The 25,322-nt window shown below is 41.2% G+C and overlaps 1 protein-coding gene across 4 annotated transcripts in view; it reads right to left on the reverse strand.

The window, feature by feature from the left end:
- The window catches only part of JADE3 (jade family PHD finger 3), a 93,458-nt gene that overhangs the window by 13,363 nt on the left and 54,773 nt on the right, over nucleotides 1–25,322 (reverse strand). For all 4 annotated transcript variants that reach the window (XM_050919429.1, XM_050919420.1, XM_050919438.1 and 1 more), the window contains 5 exons: nucleotides 14,223–14,380; nucleotides 9,547–9,737; nucleotides 8,211–8,422; nucleotides 4,111–4,278; nucleotides 672–788 (listed from right to left, as the gene is read on the reverse strand). In XM_050919429.1, coding sequence (XP_050775386.1) covers nucleotides 672–788; nucleotides 4,111–4,278; nucleotides 8,211–8,422; nucleotides 9,547–9,737; nucleotides 14,223–14,380 — 846 coding nt within the window. The remainder of the gene's footprint in view (nucleotides 1–671; nucleotides 789–4,110; nucleotides 4,279–8,210; nucleotides 8,423–9,546; nucleotides 9,738–14,222; nucleotides 14,381–25,322) is intronic.

A 25,322-nucleotide genomic window follows, 5' to 3' on the forward strand; every position in this document is an offset into this window, starting at 1 on the left:
ACACAAAGGTATTGAACAGGGCCACACTGAAGGCCTAGGGTCAGCCAGGGAGTGGAAGATTGCATCTGGTGAGTACTGACCCAGCCCCCTCCTGACCCTGTGAGCCCTTCAATGTGGCCCCATACACTTCCCTGCGCAGGCTCTGTACGGCAGGGGATGCAGACAGGGCTCTGTCCCCCCAGGTCACACTGAAGGACTGATGGGTTCAGGAGGGGCAGGGGCAGTACTCCCCAGGGACACCCTTCTGGTCCCCTGCCAGCCTCCTTGGCAGAGGAGGGTAACTGCCAGTTGGTGGCTGCTGCAGCAGTGAAAGAGCAAGATGGACAGGGAGGCTAGTCCCAGTAGCTGAGAAAGCCTGCACATAGCCCTGTCCCCTTCCTCTGCCAGACAGAGCCCCCTGCTGAGCTCAGCCCAGTCAGGTCTACATGCTCCCACCCCCTGATAATCTCATCACTCCCCCTCACACACACTTTGAAAATCTCTGCTCTAGCTCAAAAGTTTCCTAATGTCCAAGACTGTTTAATTAGCTGTTGCTAAGAGCATGGCAGCTGCCATGTTTGCAAACAGTCACTGCCATTATGGAGCATTAGGAATGTGAAAAATGCTATTTAAATCCAAATTCTATTTTTCATGCTCAGACAGATAGAAGTCATTGCAGAGCTGGTACATACCTGAATGCAAGCACCAGTTTTAAGTTTGCATAAGCTACAGACTAAAGCCCATCGACTTGGCGGAATGTGAGACACTTTTGTGATTGGTTCCATCCTTTCTGGGCAAGCAATGCTAACCTGCAAACAAAAATAGTGCAGGAAGCATTTATTTATCAGAACAATTTAAAAAAAGTTCCACCTCTTAGTACATTAGTAAGAAAATCAAACTACATTGCTACAGCATCTGGTAAACTGGCAAAGAAATGTGAAAAGCAGTGATAGAAAGCGGGGACTTGAAGGAGTTTAGAGCTTGGGACCCTGCAGAGTCTAGCAGGCAGGAATGCACACAGAGCTTAGCCTATGGTTCAATATTAATCTCGATCCATCCAGCACCACAATTTTGGGGTGATTCCCATCACATTACAATTATGTAAATCTATATTCCTTCATATTACTGAAATTCCTGATTTATAATCCATCTCCTTACATATATTTCTGACTGTATAGCCCATTTTATAAATGCTCTAATTTTCTCTTTCATTAAGAGATTTAGGATACTTTGAAAGATGCTACTCTGAAAGAGAAAACATTGTTACACTCTGGCTGAATTTGTAAGGCTACTTTAGCAGTGATTAAATTCTTTTTAACCAAGATAATACAGAAATTCTCAGAAAATTACATTAACAGGAAATTAAAAACTACTGTCCAGTGATCTGAACACACACTTTGCACATACTGCATTAATTTCAATGATGTTCTCATTTCAGAACAATCACTATGTCACTATGCAACTTTGTGAAACCAGGTAAAGTACACAGCAATTGTTAAAGATATTACACAGAGAAATACAAATCCCTCAACGAAAACTGTTGCTCTGTAGCTATTAATTACACTGAGGATGCACGTGCTATTTTATCAGGAAATAAGTCAAGCGTGTAAGTAAAAGGGAAGGAAAATGAAATAATTAATTGTCCATAAATTGCAGTGGCACCTCACAAATTAATAGCTTGCAATAGTAATGCTTCCATGTAAGTCACTCAGGCCTGATCTACACTACGCGTTTAAACCGATTTTAGCAGCATTAAACCGAATTAACGCTGTACCCATCCACACTACGAGGCCCTTTATAGCGATATAAAGGGCTCTTTAAATCGGTTTCTGTACTCGTCCCCGAGAGGAGTAGCACTAAAATTGGTATTACCATATCGGATTAGGGTTAGTGTGGCCGCAAATTGACGGTATTGGCCTCCGGGCGGTATCCCACAGTGCACCATTGTGACCGCTCTGGACAGCAATCTGAACTCGGATGCAGTGGCCAGGTAAACAGGAAAAGCCCCGTGAACTTTTGAATTACATTTCCTGTTTGCCCAGCGTGGAGCTCTGATCAGCACGGGTGGCAATGCAGTCCCAAATCCAAAAAGAGCTCCAGCATGGACCGTACGGGAGGTACTGGATCTGATCGCTGTATGGGGAGACAAATCTGTTCTATCAGAGCTCCGTTACAGAAGACGAAATGCCAGAGCGTTTGAAAAAAATCTCCAGGCTACACAGTGCTGCGTGACAAGCATAACGGAAAGCCAAAGAATCAAATGGCCGCTCATGGAGGGAGGGCGGGGGTACTGAGGACTCCAGCTATCCCACAGTCCACAGCAGTCTCCAAAAAATATTTACATTCTTGGCTGAGCTCCCAATGCCTGTAGGTTCAAACACACTGTCCGGCGTGGTTCAGGATATAGCTCGACAATTTACTCCCTCCCCCTCATGTGAAAGAAAAGGGAAAGAAATCGTTTCTTGACTTCTTTCAATGTCACCCTACGTCTACTGAATGCTGCTGGTAGACGCGATGCTGCGTCAGTGAAGAGCAGTATCCGCTCCTCTCCCCTCCTCGGTGGCAGATGGTGCAGTAGGACTGCTAGCCATCCTTGTCATCAGCCCGTGAGTGCTCCTGGCTGGCCTCAGGTGAGGCTGGCTGGGGGCACCTGGGTAAAAATAGGAATGATTCCCGGTCATTCCCAGTAGATGGTACAGAATGACTGGTAACTGTCCTCATCATAGCAACTGGGGGCTAGGCTCCATCAGCCCCCTCCCTTTCCTGTGTAAAGAAAAGATTCTGTACTGCCTGGACTGTCATAGCAGCGGGATGCTGGGCTCCTCTCCCCTGCACTGCTTAATGTCCTGCCTGGACTGTCATAGCAGTGGGATGCTGGGCTCCTCTCCTCCACACCGCTTAATGTCCTGCCTGGACTGTCATAGCAGCGGGAGGCTGCCTCCCCCTCATTTTATCTCACTAACAAGTCACTGTTTCTCATTCCTGCATTCTTTATAACTTCATGACACAAATGGGGGGGGACACTGCCACAGTAGCCCAGGAAGGCTGGGGAGGAGGGAAGCAACGGGTGGGGTTGTTGCAGGGGCAACCCCCATGAATGGCATGCAGCTCGTCATTTCTGCGGGATCTGGCATGAAGCAGCTTTGCTCTCTGATACACTGGTTCTCTAGTACACTTGCCCCATATTCTAGGCAGGACTGACTCTATTTTTAGATACCATAAAGGAGGAATTGATTCGGGGAGTCATTCCCATTTTTGCCTTTGCGCTCCCGGCCGACCTCAGCCAGGGGCACCCATGATAGCAGCAGACAGTACAGAACAACAGATAACCGTCATCTCATTGCCAATTTACAATGGCAGCAGATGGTACAGAATGACTGATAACCGTCTCTGCTATCATGTAAAAGCAAGTGAATGCTGGTGTGTAGCGCTGCAGTATTGCCTCTGCCAGCGGCATCAGGTAGACATACGGTGACAGTAAAAAAAAAAAAAAAAAAAGCTGAACGGGCTCCATGGCTGCCGTGCTATGGCGTCTGCCAGGGCAATCCAGGGAAAAAGGGCGCAAAATGATTGTCTGCCGTTGCTTTCCCAGAGGAAGGAATGAGTGACAACATTTACCCAGAACCACCCGCGACAATGATTTTTGCCCCATCAGGCACTGGGATCTCAACCCAGAATTCCAAGGGGCAGGGGAGACTGTGGGAACTATGGGATAGCTACGGAATAGCTACCCACAGTGCAACGCTCCGGAGATCGACGCTAGCCTCGGACCATGGACCATACCACCGAATTAATATGCTTAGTGTGGCCACGTGCACTCGACTTTATACAATCTGTTTTACAAAACCGGTTTATGTAAAATTGGAGTAATCCCGTAGTGTAGACGTACCCTCAGTTGCTTGTAACATGGCTAAAAAGTGCTTACTACAATAAAAAGGAAGGAAAAGAATGCTATTCTTAGCTGTACATGACTTGGACAGTCCAATTTTTATAAATCATGCAAACCTCATCAGAATACATATAGTATTAAGTTATTATCCCCTTAACTCAATATTAAGATGAGGCACAGTAAGCGGTAAGGATAATGATGAGAAAAAGAATGTGTAAAAAAGGTACATAAATTAGTTTTACCTCTGGAATCCAGAGGGCACAGCTCACATGTGCCCACTTGGTCCCTGTCCTAGTAGCTTTCATGGCACCTCCTCTCTTTGGACACAGGAGACACTGAGGATGTATTCCCAGAACACAAGTGCGACACAGCCAGCTGCCTTCAGGAACCTTTAAGATTCCATAACATGCCTTGGGACAAAGGAAAATTCTCTCTGCTTCAGCGTATAGGTGAGACAATATCAGAGGCTTACATCAATTACTATCATATTTTTAAAAAATTACACTCTACACATCTTACCCAAACACAACACTTTCTCTTGGATGTAATTAGTACCTCCTTATAAAAAACACACCAATCAGAATGGATACAAATTAAATGTTAAATGTAATAGGGTGGGTGGCTTTCAGAAGCAGAGAGAGCAGTTGGGTACCCAACTAACACTGAAAGCCAATAAAAGGTGGGCACTAACTGTCCTTTGTATCTTTGATAATCTCTCCATAAAAAGTTATTACAGTTAAAACAAAGTCAGGGGATGCAAAAGTTATCATTCCTACAACAAATTATTTTCTCTTTTCTTTGTAAAATTTATGTTAAACTATACACAACATGTAAAACATGGTGCCGAAGGATGCTTACTTTTGCATTTGTCTTTCTACAATGGTAGCTCTGGATATTTAATCAAAATTAATTTTAAAAAAATTATATGGAAAAAATAGCAATTTCCTGTGATTAATAATACCATTTACAATGGTTCCAGGTATATGTTTTGAAGGTCACTGAGGATTCTTCCCATCTTCACACCTTTGCTACAGCTGTTTGGCTGGAGATTGTTTTGTGTCAGGTTGGATTACAACAACAGTGCATAACTATGTTGGTTGTATCCTGCCAACTGAAATAGCTTTTTTTTCCCTAAATGGAAGCTTAGAATTTTTAAAGTATTGCAGAGTGTAGCAAAAATTGTGGAAACATCCTAGAATCTTCTCTGTGTCCACCATTTCCGGCTCTGAGGAATGCATGCTTTGCAAAGTTTGAGAAATGGAAATAGATATCCTGATACTCATTTTTAATATATATATATATATATATGCGCTGAAAGTCTCAAACTACTAGTTTCCACAAATGTCTGATTCCACGTGGCTACTCTAAGGTCCTGTTTATTAATAGATTTTTATCAGAAGTTTTCTACCATTCCTGCTTTAGGGTTAGCAATGTCGAAAGCCCTACTTTTAGATGGGCCAAGCTGCAGCCATGGTTTTAAAATTCAGTTTATTAGAGATGCTCTGAGGAGCACTAGAGGACAGAGCTTAAAGAACCCGAAGCCTGTCTACACTAGGGCCCGCAACACTACTGACAGATTTTTTGTTTTTAATTCTCCCAAATGTCAACCAACCCTAAGGATTCTAGTGCCTCAAGTCACTCAAGAGACTTCACAGAATTAGTGTTTCTAGACTAAAGCAATACACATATTGACATCTCAAATTATAATCACAGAAACATCTGAGAATTTTAAGTTCACACAACAACTCAGCTCATCTTAGGAATATCACACATACATTAGGCATTAGATAGAACATACAGTAACAAAATAATACCTGCAAGGATGCTGAGGTACAGTGGCTACAGAAAGTGAATTTTCCAATCTGGACTATTAAAGTTTTAGTAGACATTTTCCCGTTAGATAAAAATCCAGATTTTTAAAATATTCCCTTATGGGAAAGTCTGTCCTTACTGTTCTGAAAAAAATGCATAGTCTCATGCTGGATTTTTGACTTCAAGATTTCAGTATCAAAATTAAGCATAAGAATATAAAGAGCAGCAAAATGAGGAAGACAAAATTCTTTTGAATGTGTCAGAATACTTATAATAAGCACCAAAGTCAAATTAATCTCTCAACACTGTAAACCTTTTTTTTTTTTTTTCCAAAGAAAAAAATTTGAGTGGCAAGGTCGAAAAACGTAACAGTACTTTTTTTAGAAAAACCCAATAGAGGGAGCTCTTGCCTAAGAAATGATTTAGCAAGTCAGCTTTTCATTTTATGTGATATTTTAAGTTGGAATAGGAAAAGGTACAGAACGAGGCAACAAAAATTAGAGGAATGGAACAGCTTTCATATGAGGCAAGATTAATAAGACTGGGACTGTTCATCTTGGAAAAGAGACAACTAAGGAAGGGGACATGAGAGAGGTCTGTAACATCATGACTGGTGTGGAAAAAGTAAATAAGGAAGTGTTATTTACTCCTTATAACACAAAAAGTAGGGGTCATCCAATGAAATTAATAGGCAGGTTTAAAACAAACAAAAGGAAGCAATGCTTCCCACAATGCACAGTCAACCTGTGGAACTCTTTGCCAGAGGATGCCGTGAAGGCCAAGTTTGTAACTGGATTCAAAAAAGAACGAGGTAAGTTCCTGGAGGTCCATCAATGGCTATTAGCCAGGACAGTCCGGGATGGTGTCCCTAGCCTCTATTTGCCAGAAGCTGAGAATGATGATTACCTGTTCTGTTCATTCCCTCTGGGGCACCTGGCATTGGCCACTGTCAGAAGATAGGATACTGGGCTAGATGGACCTTTGGTCTGACCCAGTATGGTCATTCTTATGTTAAGTTCACACTTAGATTTTTACTGCTACTACGACTTAGTTTACAACAGCTTTAGTAGCTTAAGTCCAATTTCAAATTCCTTTGATTCAGCATTTTCTAGTTAATGGCTTCATTTCCTACTCCAGGAAGCCTAAACTAAGTGCAGGTCTATACTTAAAGCTGCATTGGCACAGCTGCAGCGCTTTAGTGAAGACGCTACTACACCAGTGGGAGAGCATCTCCCATCGGCATTGTTACGTCACCTCCCTGAGAGGCAGTAGCTATATTTGCTGTAGATATAGCACTGTCTACACTGGAAGTTAGGTTGATATAACTGCATCGCCCTGTGTACCAATGCACATTGGTGTGTGCAATGCACACTTACATTGGTGTGTACATTGGTACACACCAATGTAAGTGTGTAGTGTAGACCTGGGGTAAGAAAACTGACTTTTCGAAAAGTGACTTCAGGTTTTTTTGTTAATGCAATAAACTAAAGAAACTCAGTTACATTTTTCTTTGTGCTATCTAGAGGGGTAAACTACAAAAGATGCTATATTACACCGTTGGAGTCTGTGAATGTGGTAACTAACAAAGTCAATGCATTCACTCATCAGAGCTTTGCTAAGTTAGAAGTACAAAAAAAAAACCACCACAAAAAAAATTAAAAAAAACACTGGAGAAAAAATTTGATAATGGTTACTAGGCTAATCTCGATAACACTAATGTCCAGCACAACAATGAATGATTTTTAAGAGGCCTATGTAAGTTATGTTCACTGAGTGTTCAATTATAATTGTCACAAAATATGAGAAGTCTTAGTCTAATTTCAAAAACATTTACAGCATCATCTTTTCCAAAGAAGGACTCTGTAGAAATCAGAACCCTGCAGTCTGTTCTATGAGTAGGAATCCCTGTATTTATGTGGTGCCCCACTGAACTCATCCAGTTTCAAGATCAAATTAATGTTTGCAATGTCCTAATAAGAAATATCCCTGGCTGACAGGCACCTGGAACAAGCTTGCTAACACTTCTGAAAAAAATCAGTCCACTTACTTTAGGTGCCTAAATTTGGCTTAGATGCCCAGCTTTAGGCAGTCAGGTTCTGGCCCCAATTAACAGGCCAAACAAGGATGGAAAACCTCAGTCAATTCCTTAACGAAGGCTCTATATTTCTTAGCATCTTTCTATCTTCAAAGCACCTTAAAATACTAATTCATCCTTACAATATACCTCTGACGTTGGAAACTATCATCCCCGTTCTAAAGATGAGGAAACAATTTGCGCTGGGCCACAGAGAAGTGCTTGCCAGAGCTGGGATTACACCTGCATTCCCCCTGTCCTCAGACCACATCACTTCGATATTCATTGTGCTAGACAGCATAATCAAGTCTATTTGTAGGAATACAAAAGTCGACCTTCAATCAGTAGCAGTCTCCATGCCTAGAAGATCTTAAAAGCCCTCCAGAATGGCTATTTAAAGCTTGTTCAAATTACACACCCAGAAACAAAAACAATTTCAACATCTCTAACACAAACCTGATGGACACAAACATTACACTTGTCACAAAACACCATATCATTCCCATCTTCACTGTCAGGGGACCGGCACACATCACAGATCACATTTTCATCGTATTCTATGCCCAGCCCTTCCTCAGTTTCAATAGCATGGTTCATATTCTCATGACATTGCCGTTCCAGGACTTCTACTGTCTTCTCCATTGTGTTCTCATCAAGGGGTCCACATCCTGCAAGAGGGGAAGGGATTAGAATGCATATACAATCTATGAGTAAAGATAGGACACAGGAAAACACAAGAGAAATACACTTCTATCAACTAATAAAGGAAACAGAGACCACTTTTTCATCTTTATGTAAATCCTGACAAAATGTTTATTTACAAAATGTTTATTCTCCACTAGTTACATTTGGTTTAATAAAGCTAACTTCAAAACTATAACAAAATAACAAACCAACCAAATCTTGGAGAAAAAGCTAAACTACAGTAACTTTTCTTTAATACCACAACTTAAGCAAATAGAGCAACATGTGGAAGAGAAACCGCAACAATGCCATGTGGTACAATGTACTTTTCAAAAAAAGTGATTTGCTCCCAAGAGTAATTTTCTATCAAAGAAAGTTTATATCTTGCTATAAAATCCCACAAAATATTCCAAAGCCAACACATCTAGTATACTGCCAGAGTGATTAGCATGATGGCAGGGAAAAATTCATTTTTAATAAAATGGTAAATGAATACGCTATCAAGCAGTTATGTACAAATCTGGGTTTTGTCCATATCACCCTGTCTTCATTCACATTCTTCCTTAAACAACAAACACACTTGGTTCACTCAGATTAGTGTAAATCCACTGTAAGAGAAGCCTGTTTTAAAAGGATCTGCCATGCTAAGATCACATTGTCACAATATCCTGAGTACTTTGTATTTAGAATGCAAGCTCCAGGAGGCAGAGACTGTGTCTTCCTCAAAGTCAAACTACAAGTCCACATTTTGTAGAGATACTGTGCATATTTATAAGGAATGAAAATACAAGCTTTTTTCTTATACAAAAGGGGAATTTCAAGTTTTAGGGACTCAAAAATGGTTTCTAACCCACTGGATATTTGTTTTGAGTCTGCAAAAGCTGCATGTAATCATGAAGGATATGAAGAAAAAAAGTTCTTAGCCACAATTTGTAAATCTTTCAGATTAAGCTAATGTAGCAAATGACTTCTGTAAACACTTTCTTGACAGAATTCTAAAGTTATTTTTCCCCTAACATTTTTTTCTAAACTCATCTCTACAAATACCCCAGACCATTTACTGAATTCCCAACAAATGTAATAATTAAAAATTGTATTGTAAAATTACCCATTTCTGTAAGTTCCTCATTTAATTCTTGAAGCCAAAAGATATCCATGTCATCCAAGTCATAGCGACACACAGATTCTGCCAATTCTAGAATATTGATGTAACCAGGTTCTGTGGGCTCTTGGCTGGAACAATGGATGTACTTCCTAGGTCGCGTATACAGTACTTCCTTCACCTTTTCTGCTACAACCCTAAATGTAAAATTAAGAGAAATAGCATTGTTAGCTATAATTCTGCAAGATGTTAAGTGTCTGGTATCAGGTGCAAAATGCCCTCCGTTTCCATTGACATCCAATGGCCCAATGACTGACATGAGCACCAGGGTGGTGGTTTTGCAATGAAAAAGTCTGTTCTGGTCATTAGCTGACAAGTGGAGTTTTGGTTCCTACTGAGCCCTCACTCAGTGAACTAGAGGATTGGTTATCAGAAAGTCTTTATATTGTACAATATTGACCAGACAACTCATGTTTCAAAACTACTTCGTAAATGTCGTTTCCATACATGAAAAGTTATTGAAGAAAAAAAAAGAGCAAGATTCATTCTGTATGTGGAATAGTTTTCTAAATTATATACTGTATATATTTATATAAATTATATAATACACTGGGATTGCTCAGTGGTTTGAGCATTGGCCTGCTAAACCCAAAGGATTGTGAGTTCAATCCTTGAGGAGGCCACTAAGGGATCTGGGGCAAAAAATCAGTACTTGGTCCTGTAGTGAAGGCAGGGGGCTGGACTCAACCTTTCAAGGTCCTTTCCAGTTCTAGGAGATAGGTATAGCTCCAATTTTTTTTTAATATGGTCTTAATTTGAAATCAAAATTAATTTTAATTTTTAATTAAATTTTGAAATTTGACAAACGTGCCTTCAACTGGACCATTTTGGAATTGTTTATGAAATTGTAGAATACATTATGTACATAAAATTCCATTCTCCTTTGTTCAAGCCTTCTTCTAAACTGTAATATTAAGTCTTCATGACAATTAGACTGATTGATAATCTAGCAGATAACTGGTCCTTTTCAATAGAATTTTGTTTGGCAATGGAAGAGGGAGAAAACAGATGCATGCTCCACATTTTAGATAAATAGCTCCTATTTATATTTTTGCAAACGACATCTTATAAAAGCCAATGCTTATATTATTATTTTGGGTATGTAAGAAGAATTCTGTTGCCAAGTGGACACTGAAGGAGAAAGAACATAGCTAAAATAACCAGGTAGCAAGGGAGAATGTTGACCTATGGGTCCTTTAGTCCCATCAGATGCTTCAGTAATAAAGCCCATTGTGCCACTGTAAAGTGCTTTATGTGAAAGGAAAAACTAATCTTAGACACAAAGTCAGTTTCTCTCTGTATTTAATGCAAGAGGGTCTACACATGAAAGGACTGCAGTGGGAAACTGAACAGAATACTTCCATATGTGAAATGCATTGTGCTTGGTAGACTTAGGCAAGCCAAAAGAAGAACATTTTTGTGAAAGGAGGAGAGTACATTTATGTGGTAGTCTAGCAAATTATCAAAATAGATATTTGGGTTATTTCTCTGAACTCTGATGACCAACAATTCTTATTGGGAACGTGAGTTACCAATGTTTGCACAAGTACTGTTTTCCTGCCCTGTCTTCCTCTCCCTTTTCCTTTCTGTTGCTTCTCCTCCTCACTGTGCTGTTTCTTTTCCCCCTCCTCCTTTTCTAGAAACTGCTATGGTACAGTAGCTCCAGTTAGGAGTGGGGTGTTTTTTTGTTTTACATTTCTGTACTTGCAAAAGCCCTAGCTAAATACAGTTATACCAAGATAAACTATGTTGTCAAAAGCACTTGTTTAGCATAGGAGCAAGTATAAACTATATTAGCAAAAGCATTTTTCTGGTAGTATAGACCATGCCTACACTAGGAGGGTTTGCCAGCACAACTATACTGGCAAATCTTTTCTAGTGTGGACCTGGCTTTGATATTTTTCATCCATCCCTGGTTAATTTTAAAAAAAAGCACAAACCACACCATAAACAGTGTTTGTTTAAGGTAAGAAGAGTTTACCCTTTCCTAATCTTCGCAGCAGCTATCTTGAGGTGAGGGTAGGTGGTAAGAAAGAGAAGACTCTAAGAAGAAACTAAACTACACAGAAGTGTGACTCCTCTACTCAGCCTGAGGAACTGAGCAGACAGATGGATTAAATTTAACTAAGTAGTAAGACCATGCATAATACAGAACAAGAAATGTTTCTTATTGATGGATTCTGAATTAACTGATTTTCATAGTACTTCAGTAAAGAGATTATATTCTGCTAAAGAGTTAAAAAGAAAACAGAATTAGGACACAACTGTGCTGCATTAAAATGAAATTATGGTCAAAAACCTAAATTTAGGCACCTAAAAGTAGGATTTTTGAAAGTGCTTAAGTGACTTGAGAACACAAGTCCTACTGACTTCAGTGGAACTTGTGCTCTGAAATTACTTAGGCTTTTTTGAAAATCTCACCTATTGGTTCTTAAAATGTTGAAAATTTTGAACTATGTCAAAATTCACTTTTATTTGCATATCTCCATCTCAAATATTACATTCCAGTTGGAATGAGCAGTTGAACCAACTGATTGCATACTGTATTATTGTACTACAAAAGTATACTGAGTAAGATCTTATGAAAGCTTGTAATGTTCTGAATGTGATGGTCATTATGAGATATGTATATAAACTATGGTTATGAATCTATGTATTTATGTATACCAAAACTGTGTTCAAACTGTACTACAACTTCAGCTACACTTCACAGCAGGGCAGTGAGCAGTCAAGCAGGGAGGGCCCCTCCCAAGCCAGTGTTTACTTGAATCCTGTTTCATGTAACCAGTCCATTGTCCAGCCCAGGAAAAGACAAATGATGTACCATTAGACTTCATGAGAAAACATGAAGACATCCCACCCCCGGGACACCAAGTCAAGAGGGGGTTCCCCCACCCTGAATAACCATACATAAGGCTACGAGTTGTCACAGAGGTCACAGATTCAGTGATTATTTGTGACCTCTCTGACTTCAGGACTTCAGCTGTCCACCTCCCTCGGTCGGGGGGCTGCGGCTTCCATGAATTCTTGTTTACTACCCGTGATCTGTCCATGACTTTTCCTAAAAATTAACCAGACAAAATCTTAACCTGAACCATGAAGTCACTGTGGTCAAAGGGGGCGGAGGGAAAGCCTTTTAAAAGCAGGCTTGGGACTGAGAGTTTTTATCCAGAAACTGGATAGTTTAAGTGGGAGGCTGTCCATGAATGCTGGACCTCCCCCTATAGCTGGGGGTACACTGGAAAGCTGTTAGAAGGTGATAAGTAACTTGTATTGTTTTATCTAAAAGGGAAGAGTAAAGCCTGAGGTTGCATCTTTATGTTCACTTTCTCTTACTATTTTATCTTTGAATCGGTGTTTTTTCTATTGAATAAACTGTTGGTTTACTTATACCTCAAGTAGGTCTCTGTTGTGCAAACTACATGGAGTGTGTATGCCAAAGAAAGCTGGTATCTGGGCGGGGGTCTAGTTTCATGCCTTTGGGGGTGACAGACCAGAGGGGACCAGTCTGATTGTCTGGTACTTAAACTCAAAGAGAATGAATTTGGGGAGACTTGAGACTGCAAGGGCTGTTGGTATCACCTTGCAGGGATAACTGGGCTGAGAGAGCAGAGTGAGACTTTCTGCTTGTGGGTTGGCTACTGGTGTCAGAGATCTGAACCAGAGATACTGCATAAAAGACCCAAAGTTACAGGGTAGGTGGTGACAGAATCCATTACTGGTCTGGGTGATCCCCAAAGTGTCAGTCATCACATTTCAAAAAGGGAAAGTGATTAGAGGTCTTCTTGGAGGGGCTCACAAATGATTACTGAAGACTGTAATTATTTAAGCCCCAAAGTCAAAGAGGCTCGCTAGTGCACAGAGGTCCACCAATGCAAAACTAATTGCAGGATCAAGAGCATTAGACTGGAAAATAGAAGGAAAATGTAAAATGAGGTGGTAGAGAATTTAGGAGAATGAATAGCATTTCCATCTATGTCTATAGATATACACACATTTCGACTGTAATATATGTATTTTACAGTGAAAGTTCTCAGCCGTTTATGTCAGGACAGAAACAGGTTACTGGAGATAGCTAGGAAGGATGCTCACCCCCCCACCCCCAAATGATTCTAAGATGTTCTTACTGTCCTCTGAAGCTTTGGCAGATATCAGTCACTGCTGGAGACTAGATCCCGTCTGAGGTGGATTAAGTGTTTGCTGCATTATTACAATTTATGTTGTCCTGTTTTTACGGGTAGATTTATGTAATATAACCGATGCAACAGAATACTGTTTGGAATTGTATTTGATTGGTCACAAGAAGTTAGATGACTGTTTTATGCAGAGCACCAAATGCTCAAAGAAAGCGTTTTTCAGTTTGATCCTAGTTATGAGTAGTGCATGTTTGCTTTCTGCCTTCAGTTCAGATCTGCCTTCCAGCCCCTAGTACCACTGATGTTGTCTCCAAATATGTAATATTTGAATTTTAAAAGATTTTTGGACTTGGGAGGCAGTTGTACAACAGGTTTAAGTATACTAAACAAGCAAGCATTAGCTGCAATTAGATGGTAAATCCTTGAGACAGACTCATTTTATGTTTTGTCCAGTACCGAGCACATTCAGTGTTTAAGACTAATTACCTGAGAGAAGGCAGTGGAATCGTGTCGGGACTGGCTGGGACCTGAACACCCTTTTCCCATTCTTGTTTCCAGGTGTCCGCAAAGAGGTAATATTCATCAGGGTTAACATGGTGAGAGTCCGGGAGTTTCATGGCACTAATAAGGTCCTTCCGGAACACCTGCAGAGAAAACCCAGATATCCTATTAGGCAGGTGTATTAAATGGAGTCTTAATCATTCTCCCTTCCCTAACACAATAACCAACCTGTTAACACATTTAATGTGGTCAATTATTTATCAAATATTCTTTAAAAAGTCTTTCTAAATTGTAATATTTCAACCCATTGCCCCACACACCCCTTGTTCACTGTCTTGCAGCAGAAGCTATGTGTCCTTCCCTACTCCTCCCTCCCCTCACACAAGAGCCTTTCTGCCTCCTGAGGCCTCCCCAATCCCACTGAGCACCAGGAGATCCCACCCTCACCAGACTGGGAGCTTCACATTGCTAGTCCATCTCCTCCGAGACATTAGTCCCATTTCTTCACAGAAAACCACTGTGGGCTTTATACTAGGGCTGTCAAGCGATTAAAAAAAAAATAAAAATCATGATTAACAGCATAATTAATCACACTGTTAATAATAGAATACCATTTATTTAAATTTGTGCATGTTTTCTACATTTTAAAATACATTGATTTCAATTACAACACAGAATACAAAGTGTACAGTGCTCACTTTATATTTAATTTTGATTACTAGTATTTTCATGGTAAAAAAAACCAAAAGAAATACTATTTTTCAATTCACTTAATACAAGTACTGCAATGCAATGTCTTTATCATGAAAGTTGAACTTACAAATGTAGAATTATGTACGAAAAAGCTGCATTCAAAAATAAAACTAACATTTTAGAGTCTGCAAGTCCACTCAGTCATACTTCTTGTTCAGCCAATTGCTCAGACAAACAAGTTTGTTTAAATTTTCAGGAGATAATGCTGCCCACTTCTTGTTTACAATGTCACCTGAAAGTGAGAACAGGCGTTCTCATGGTATTGTTGCAGCCAGTGTCGCAAGATATTTACGTGCTAGATGCGCTAAAGATTCATATGTCCCTTCATGTTTCAACTGCCATTCCAGAGGATGTGTCTCCATGCTGATAATGGGTTCTGTTCAATAACAGTACAAAGCAGTGTTGACCGATGCATGTTCATTTTCATTATCTGCATCAGATGCCACCAACAGAAGGTTAATTTTCTTTTTTGGTTGTTTGGGTTCTGTGCTTTCCGCATCAGAGTGTTCCTTTAAGGCTTCTGAAAGCATGCTCCACACCTCGTCCCTCTCTGATTTTGGAAGGCACTTAAGATTCTTAAATGTTGGGTCAAATGCTGTAACTATCTTTAGAAATCTCACATTGGTACCTTCTTTGTGTTTTTGCCAAATCTGCAGTGAAAGTGTTCTTAAAACGATGAACATGTGCTCGGTCATCATCGTCCGAGACTGCTATAACATGAAATATATGGCAGAATGCAGGTAAAACAGAATTGGGGGGATATACAATTCTCCCCCAAGGAGTTCAGGCACAAATCTAATAAACGTGTTATTTTTTTAACCAGCGTCATCAGCATGGAAGCATGTCCTCTGGAATGGTGGACAAAGCATGAAGGGGCATATGAATGTTTAGCATATCTGGCACGTAAATACCTTGCAATGCTGGCTACAAAAGTGCCATGCAAATGCCTCTTCTCTTCTTATTTACAATGTCACCAGAAAGTGAGGGCAGCATTATGTCTTGTACATGTAAACAAACTTGTTTGTCTTAGTGACTGGCTGAGCAAGAAGTAGGACTGAGTGGACGTGTAGGCTCTGAAGTTTTACATTGTTTTGTTTTTGAGTGCAGTTATGTAACAAAAAAAATCTACATTTGTAAGTTGCACTTTCATGACAAAGACTGCACTACAGTACTTGTATGAGGTGAATTGAAAAATACATTTATCATTTTTACAGTGCAAATATTTGTAATAAAAAACACTTCGATTTCAATTACAACACAGAATACAATAAATATGAAAATGCAGAAAAACATCCAAAATATTGAATGCATTTCAATTGGTATTCTGTTGGTTAACAGTGCGATTAAAACTGCAATGAACTGTGATTACTGTATATACTCATTCATAAGCAGAATTTTTAGTAAAAAAGGGAAGCACCAGAGAAGGGGGTCGGCTTATGAACAGGTATAAAGAGGGAGAGGTGGGACACAGCCCCCGCCCCCAACAGAGGGAGCAAGGAGAGGCAGCACAGCGAGAAGGGAAGAGGCGGGGCCAGAATCTCTCCTCTTTTGGCCACGTTGCTCTCCCCCAAGCCTCCGAAGCAGCTGTAGCTCCAGGGCTGGCAGGCTGCAGCTGTGCTGCTCAGCCCCACCCGCCAGAGCAGGCTGTGGCCATGCCACCCGGCCAAGCCCGCTGGAACATCCTGTGGTCACGCCACCCAGCCTGCTGGAGCAGTTCCAGCCAGGTCAGAGACATCTTCCCCTGGCCTTCCCCAGGTAAGGTGGGAAGGGATGGGATGGGGAGAGTGTGGGGATCCCGGGCTAGGGGAGGGGTCATGTTGGGGTGTGTGTGGTCACAGGGGTTACTCCCCGACTCCTAGCTTCTCCCCACCAAAACATTTCCCCACCAGTTGCTGTCCCGGCTCGTCAGGGTAAGCAGCTGGTGCGCCAGAACACTTTGTTTACTTAGGTTAACTCTGTGCCTGCGGATGCTCAAGGTAAACAAACCATCTTGGCCCCCCAACGGCTTATCCTGATAGCCTGGGAGCCAAAGTTTGCTGACCTCTGAATTATAAGGTTGGCTAATGAATGAGTTATAAAAAATTTCCATTTTTACTTATCCATCTTGGGGGGGGGGTTGGCTAATTTTTTAAATGGCAATTACATTTTTATTGAGTTAATTGAGAGAGTTAACTGCAATTAATCAACAGCCCTACTTTATACCCATTTCCCTCTATCTTGAGGTTTACTATCTCCCTGCTGCTTGCTCTAGACTGAAGGACTGGTCAATTAGCAGCAACTAGGGGAGGCAGAGTGTAGGTAATAATTCCCCTCAGGGGTGGTGAAGTGGGGTCACTCAGAACCCTCGGGCAAGAGTCCCTACTCACCTCTGCCTTGGTGGTCACAGACACTCTTCTCCTACCTCAGCCTCCCCAACCTACCCAACACTCTCCAGACACTGGTCTGTCATCAGTGTATAAGACACAGAAACTAGACAGTATCTTAAGCATTAAAGTTAAACTAAAGACTTTACAATGCTCAATACTATATTCAGGATTCTATATGTCTTACGACAGCAACCACACAATCCTGTTCAGCATCACTCAGTACAAGTCGTATAATGCAATACACGCTTTCTAAAAAAAAAAAAAAAAAAAATCACAAACACTGAGTAATCACACTAAGTTCTTTTTGCACTGATATGGTTTAAAAAAGGACTTAAGTTTCTTAAAACTAAACAATAATGTTGTTTTAACGGAATAATCTCCAGAGACTGCCTCCTCTAGTTTGTCTCTTCAAAAAAGTAGGTACACACAATTTAGCAGAGTGATTTAAGTGAAGGGCACATTTACAGTTTGAATTAGCTAGAAGTTAATAAATGCACTGGTAAACTACAAATGTATTTATACAATGAGCAAAAGCAGTTACCATGGCTTGTTTCAAAGAAACTGGCCTTAGGTGGACATCATGGCTGATCATGCTCAACAAAACAAAAAAAACGCTGTAAGCCGAAAGTGATCTAATGGCAAAAATCAAAAGAAAGGAAAATTATCTCTGATGGATTGGTGGAACTCTTGGTACCATTGAGATAATGTCAGATAAAAACAGAAATTAGAGGTTTCAGATTCACAGCTCCTTTTATCCTCTTCAATCTAATGGTTTTAGCCATTTTAAGATTGGTTTAGAATCCTCTTCAGAATTTTATTAGCCTGCACCCTCAGTGTGAAACAGATTTTGAAACTGTGCAGGATGGTACAGCTAAACATGCTTTTTTGCAAACTCGTAAAGAATCTGAGCATTTCTAACCATGGGCCTACTGGAAAAAGTGATCTAGCAAACTTTAAACTTTAAATGTGTTTAAATTGGGTCTGGTTATTAAAACTCCATTTTAAATCAATCAGGCAGATGGTTTCATTAGTATACAAATATGTTTGTGTTAATTATTTTAAAATGAACACAATCATGTCGGTCTTATTAAGATAGGCTGCCAGTAATCTGGGGCAGAAATGGCAGCTTATAATACCACACCAGTTTATTTTATACATAGGAGGAGCGCGCATTAAACAGAAGCGTAACAAAAACAGATTAACTATGACAGACTCTAGAATCTTCACCACCTAATGTCCTTATATTAGAGCACTCAGTTTACAGAAGTCATCTGTTGTAAGATTCCTCAAGTAACCAAACCTTTAGAAGCTAAATACTAATTTTAAAGTCAAACTTCGGAGAAGTAATTTATAACCAATTAAATCACTGGCCCCAGACATGTTGTTAAAGCTTGCCCTAGCTATATCATTGTTGATTAGAAGCATACTGGCAACGACAACTAGCTCTGAAGTTTCCCTATACTGGAATGAGAACACTGCAGCGAAACTGAAATCTGTTGAAACACTCAATTTTTCTAAGCTGTGTAATATAATAAATAAAATTGAAAGTGTTTTATACCAATTCAAACCCACATGATTTCCATCTTTACCATGGAAGAGGACTGGGGGGAAAAATGCATAAGAAATACTAACATGGCACACTTCTGAAGAGTCCTGGAAAAACTCAACAATATATTTAAGAACAGCAGTTACTGGCTTAATTATTTGAGAAGACACTATTTAATATCAGAGGGGTACCCGTGTTAGTCTGGATCTGTAAAAGCAGCAAAGAGTCCTGTGGCACCTTATAGACTAACAGAAGTTTTGGAGCATGAGCTTTCGTGGGTGAATACCCACTTCATCAGATGCATGTAGTGGAAATTTCCAGAGGCAGAGGTGTGTGTGTGTGTGTGTGTGTGTGTGTGTGTGTGTGTGTGTGTGTGTGTGTGTGTGTGTGTGTGTGTGTGTGTGTGTGTGCGCGCGCGCGTGTGCGTGTGCGCAGGCAAGCTAGAGATAATGAAGTAGTTCAATCAGGGAGGGTGAGGCCCTGTTCTAGCAGTTGAGGTGTGAAAACCAAGGGAGGAGAAACTGGTTCTGTAATTGGCAAGCCATTCACAGTCTTTGTTTAATCCTGAGCTGATGGTGTCAAATTTGCAGATGAACTGAAGCTCAGCAGTTTCTCTTTGAAGTCTGGTCCTGAAGTTTTTTTGCTGCAGGATGACCACCTTAAGGTCTGCTATAGCGTGGCCAGGGAGGTTGAAGTGTTCTCCTACAGGTTTTTGTATATTGCCATTCCTAATATCTGATTAGTGTCCATTTATCCTTTTCCGTAGAGACTATCCAGTTTGGCCGATGTACATAGCAGAGGGGCATTGCTGGCATATGATGGCATATATTACATTGGTGGACGTGCAGGTGAATGAACCGGTGATGGTGTGGCTGATCTGGTTAGGTCCTGTGATGGTGTTGCTGGTGTAATGTAATATACGCCATCTTATGCCAGCAATGCCCCTCTGCTATGTACATTGGCCAAACTGGACAGTCGCTACGGAAAACGATAAACGGACACAAATCAGACATTAGGAATGGCAATATACAAAAACCTGCAGGAGAGCATTTCAACCTCCCTGGCCACACTATAGCAGACCTTAAGGTGGCCATCCTGCACCAAAAAAACTTCAGGACCAGACTTCAAAGAGAAACTGCTGAGCTTCAGTTCATCTGCAAATTTGACACCATCAGCTCAGGATTAAACAAAGACTGTGAATGGCTTGCCAATTACAGAACCAGTTTCTCCTCCCTTGGTTTTCACACTTCAACTGCTAGAACAGGGCCTCATCCTCCCTGATTGAACTAACCTCGTTATCTCTAGCTTGCCTGCATATACATACACACACACACACACACACGCCCCTGGAAATTTCCACTACATGCATCTGAGGAAGTGGGTATTCACCCACGAAAGCTCATGCTCCAAAACGTCTGTTAGTCTATAAGGTGCCACAGGACTCTTTGCTGCTTTTACACTATTTAATGTTATTTGAGGCAGTGCTTTACACACTACCACTTGTAAGTACTGGCTGAAACTAAAACCACAGAAGACTTCATTCAAACAGAGTGATAACTAGTACTAGCAGTGATAGTGCTATTAGAGAAGTCAGTATTCTCACAGCACAGCTTTAAGGTGAGTTCATCTTCTCATCGTCCATTATATATTAGAGTTGTGTCATCTATATTTTTAGAACAGAAGTCCCTTGGGACCTGGACTATTTTTTTCTTCTTTGTTGCACAGTACCAACCACACGGTCTGTGCTCAGCAATATTAAGTATCAGGTATTCTGCTTCAGACACTAAAATAGGTTTACAGTAGAGGTATCACTAGTGGCCAATCAATCAGATGTAATTGTTAGGCATATAGGGGCTCTAAAGCAGGGGTAGTCAAGAGGCACACCTATTCCGCACCACCAGATGCTTTTGAATGGACCCTAAAATCTTTTTATTTATCATTATTGTTATTTTCTCTAGAGTCTGGACCTTGACTATACATTGACCAAGAAATTTGGACCTTGACAAAAAATAATTGACTACCCTACTCTAAATCATAAGGAACCCAACATCTGACCAAAGCTTCCTTGGTACACATAGTTTTCTTTCATAGTTACAGAAACGCTGTAACTTAGCTTTTCTTTCAGAGATCTTGCCATTGTTACAAAGCCATCTATAGTTCTGTCCATCAGCCACAAACCTGGTTTTTCACCTTTGACCAAGCAGCCTCTTCAAACAGTTAAAAGCTCTCACTCAGAGAACAAAAACATGTATCGAATATTAGTCACCTTACAATTCTTTACTACTACAAGACCTGGTGCAAGTAGGAGAATTAATTCATTATTATTAAGTTATTAATTCAGTTACATTATTTTCAGCATTTGTCTTCAATAGTGTCACTATGCCAAACAAATATGGCAAAGAATGGACCTCTTTCAAAAGGGAACAGTGTCTGGAAATCTAGCTTTCCTTATAGTTGTATATATTTTGGAGCAGTCTTAAAATTCCCCCTCGTTGACCAGATCTTTGGAGCAGTAGCGATTCCAAGGGATTGTGTTCTATCTGCACACTTAGGCCTGGTCTACACGGGGAGGTGTCAGTGACATCGATCTAAGATATGCAACTTCAGCTACGAGAATAGCATAGCTGAAGTCGACGTATCTTAGATCGACTTACTTCATGTCCTCGTGGCACGGGATCGACGGCCATGGCTCCCCCATTGACTCCACTTCCATCTCTGCCCTGGTGGAGTTCCAGAGTCGATGGGGAGCGCATTCGGGGATCGATGTATCGCGTCTAGATGAGACATGATACATTGATCCCCGATTGATCAATCACATACTCTTAGAGATCACTGCCTTCACTTCCTATCTAAAACAGAAAATATAACCATCAAACCTGAGTCATCCTGAGGGACTGCAAGTTTACCAAAAATCACTTTAGATCCTAAAATATGAAGTCTGTAGAAAAACAGACGTCAAAAAGTCACTTGCATATGTAACCTCTTTGCATATTTAAGATGCAGGCTAATCTGAAGATAGTACAGTAGCTGCATGTGAGTCAAAGTAATTTCAATATGGTCCTGATACAAAGCAGAGACTTTAAATGATTATATGACAATCTAGAATCCTGAAGATGAAACTTGTCAGTAAGACAGGAAGTTGGGAATGTTTATTATTGCCAAGTATACATTTGCAGGACATAATTACTTCTAATATAAATAAATATTCAGGTATGTCTTACAAACAAATCCAGTGTCCCCATGTAACACTTTAAAAAGGCAATTTCATATAATTATTAAAAGCTATATGGAAATGGAGTACTTACGAATAAAAGGATGTTCTCCTTATTTCTTAGGTTAAGCACATGCTGAATTCTAATTGGCTACTCAATATCCATATCTTAACTTCGACAGATGAGCTGGTGGCAGGGAAGGGGGATGGAATGGACATGCACAACACATCTCGAAGAATAGTTATGGAAGTTTACTAACCATTTTTAAGTTGAGTGCTTGCTCATGTCCATTTCAATGTAGGTGACTCCCAAACAGTGAAGGGTTCAGAGTTCATTGGCATGCTGATTGTAATACTGCTTGGCCAAAACCGACGTCGTGTCTAGCATGCTGGGTGATGGCATAATGAGATGCCAAGGTATGGACTGACTACCATGTTGCCACTCTACAGATGTCCTGGATAGGAACCTGAGCTACGAATGCAGCCGAAGATGCTTGAGCCCTGGTAGACTGCACCATTAGGGCAGGAGGACCTTTGCTGGGTCATAGCATGTAAGGATATAGGAAGTGATCCACGATGGGATTCTCTGGCCAAGACTGAAAGGCCTTTCATCCTGTCTGCAAGGGTGAATGAAGGCGGATCGTCCAGCTGCTTCTCTTTTTGTTCTTTCCAAAGTGCCAGGGGGTACTCAACCCCCAGCTCTGCCCCAGGCCCACTCCCACTCTACCCCTTTCCTCAAAGCCCCACTCCTGCCCTGCCTCTTTCTGCCTTTGCTCCACCCCCTCCCCTAGAGCACACCAGGTCCCTACTCCTCTCCTCTCCCCTCCAGAGCCTCCTGAATGCCATGAAACAGCTGATTGCTGTGGGTGGGAGGATGGAGGAGGAAGGCTGCATACCTCCTGCCTGCAGCAATCAGCTATTTTGTGGCATTTAGGAGGGGTGGAGAGGAGGGGGAGGAGTGAGGCTGCAGCGCGCAGTCTCCCTCCTCCTTCCCCATACCTCCCACCCACAGCAATCGGATGTTTTGGGGCATTCAAGAGGCTGCACATTGCATTCTCTCTCCTCTCCCCAGCCTCCTGAAAACTGTGGAACAGCTGATTGCTGCAGGTGGGAGGCACAGGGAGGGAGGACAAACCTGCTGATCCACTGGACCATTGGTGGGCAGGAGGTGGTGGAGTGGAGCTGATCGGGGGCTGTCAGCCCACCCTGGTTCCAAGCCCCCAGGGCCAAACAACGCTATAATCAAACACTGTGCAACTTTAAATGAGTATGTTCTCTAACAGATCAGTGACATAAAACAACCTTAACCTGGATGACGTTAAGTGAGGAGTTACTGTACATAAAAGGTTGTTACAAGGAGGAGGGAGAAATTTTTTTCCCCCTAACTTCTGAGGATAGGACAAGAAGCAAAGGGTTTAAATTCCAGCAAGGGAGGTTTAGGTTGAACATTAGGAAAAACCTCCTGTCAAGGTGGTTAAGCACAGGAATAAATTGGCTAGGGAGGTTGTGGAATCTCCGCCACTGAAGATTTTTAAGAGCAGGTTAGACAAACACCTGTGAGGGATGGTCTAGATAGTACTTAGTCCTGCCTTGAGTGCAGGGGACTAGACTAGATGACCTCTCTCTGTCCTCTCTAATCCTACGATTCTATGGTTCACGATTAATCTGAGCAACCTTCTGTGTCCCTGAAAGATTGTGAAAATACGTATCCTTCAAATCAAGGGCAGCGTACCAGTCCCCTGGCTCCAGGGAGGGAATGATGGAGACTAAAGAGATCATGAAAGTTCTGCATGAACTGGTTGAGCTTCTGCAGGTCTAGAATCAGTCTGAGTGTGCCACTGGCCTTCGGGATTAGGAAATAATGGGAGAAGAACCCCCTAGCCCCACAGATCCTGTGGAATCTCCTCCACAGCTCCAAATCTTAGGAGCAACTGCACCTCTTGAAAAAGAAGTTTCTCGTGAAAAGGGTCCCCGAAGAGGTACAGGGAGAGAGGGTGGAAAGGAGGGGAACAAATGAACTGAAGAGTGTATCACACTGCTATCATGCGTAGCATCCACCTGTCCAAGGTAATGTGGGCCCATGCCCGATAAAAGTGCATTAAACAGTTCACAAAAACTGGGGAATCTGGATCCATACTGCAGCCTAGTAAATTACCCTGAGCATCCCATCAAAAGGCCAGCTTGGACCCTGTCAAGTGTCGGGGGGGGGGGAGGGAGGAAGGAGGAGGAAGAGAGAGAGAGGGAGCAGGCATGGACACAGACGAGGATTGGGTCAGAGGTCTCCTAAAACCCTTACTCTTCTTCCTGTTGTAGTCCTGCCAAGCAAGAAGAACAGAGCAGATAGCTGAGGTTTACAGGGCTTCCTCGAGGGAGCCAGTGTATGCAGTCTGGCTCCTGGACCTAACCTTTCCTAAGCAGAAGGGTTGAAGGCACAGGTCAGAAGAGGAAGAAAACATTTCAGAACAACTTCTAGAATGTGCTATCTGTACACTAGATCTTGTGTTTACTAAGCAAGAAACTAAGACAAATTGACACAAAGTGCTGTTTTACTTGGTAAACAGGAGCACTACTTTCCTACGCCAAAAAAATATAACAAACAGGAACAACAAGAAAATATTCTATAAAGATCTTCATGTGGTTATATCTCATTAATGAAATAATCTTTTGTAAAGCATGTCCTTAACTGTTGTTATAGTTAAGCACCTCCCTACCTGAAAGAAAGGCAAGCTCAAAATCAAGTACTATTTTTGTTTATTTTAGTAAGGAAAATATACAGAATATTCTAACCAGAGCCACAAATACCAGTCAACTCAATTGGAAACAGAAGCAGCTGCTATGCTGATGTGGTTGTTTCAAGAAGCCATTTTACTAGACAAAATAAAAATAAATAAATAAAATAAAATACATCTACGTTAGAAAGTGTCAGTTAGAAGAGTGGGGAAAACAAGGCTGTGTTTATGCTCCACTAACAAGCTCTTTCATAACACTTTACATGCTCAAATCACGGGATACACTTCATTGTATATTCTCCATATAGCTAATTATAGAATTCCTCTCATCCTTCCTGCTAACCTTGCCTTTTCATTAGACTGTCCTTCCCACAAAGCTGCTCCACAACCACTGTCTGTGACCCTGGTGGAAGTAGTATTCGGCTAGTCATCCTAGGTAGCCTTACAGGAACAAGTACTCCAGTATCAATCTCATTCACT

Source organism: Gopherus flavomarginatus, chromosome 1, assembly GCF_025201925.1.
Source record: "Gopherus flavomarginatus isolate rGopFla2 chromosome 1, rGopFla2.mat.asm, whole genome shotgun sequence".
Taxonomy (NCBI): Eukaryota; Metazoa; Chordata; order Testudines; family Testudinidae; genus Gopherus; species Gopherus flavomarginatus.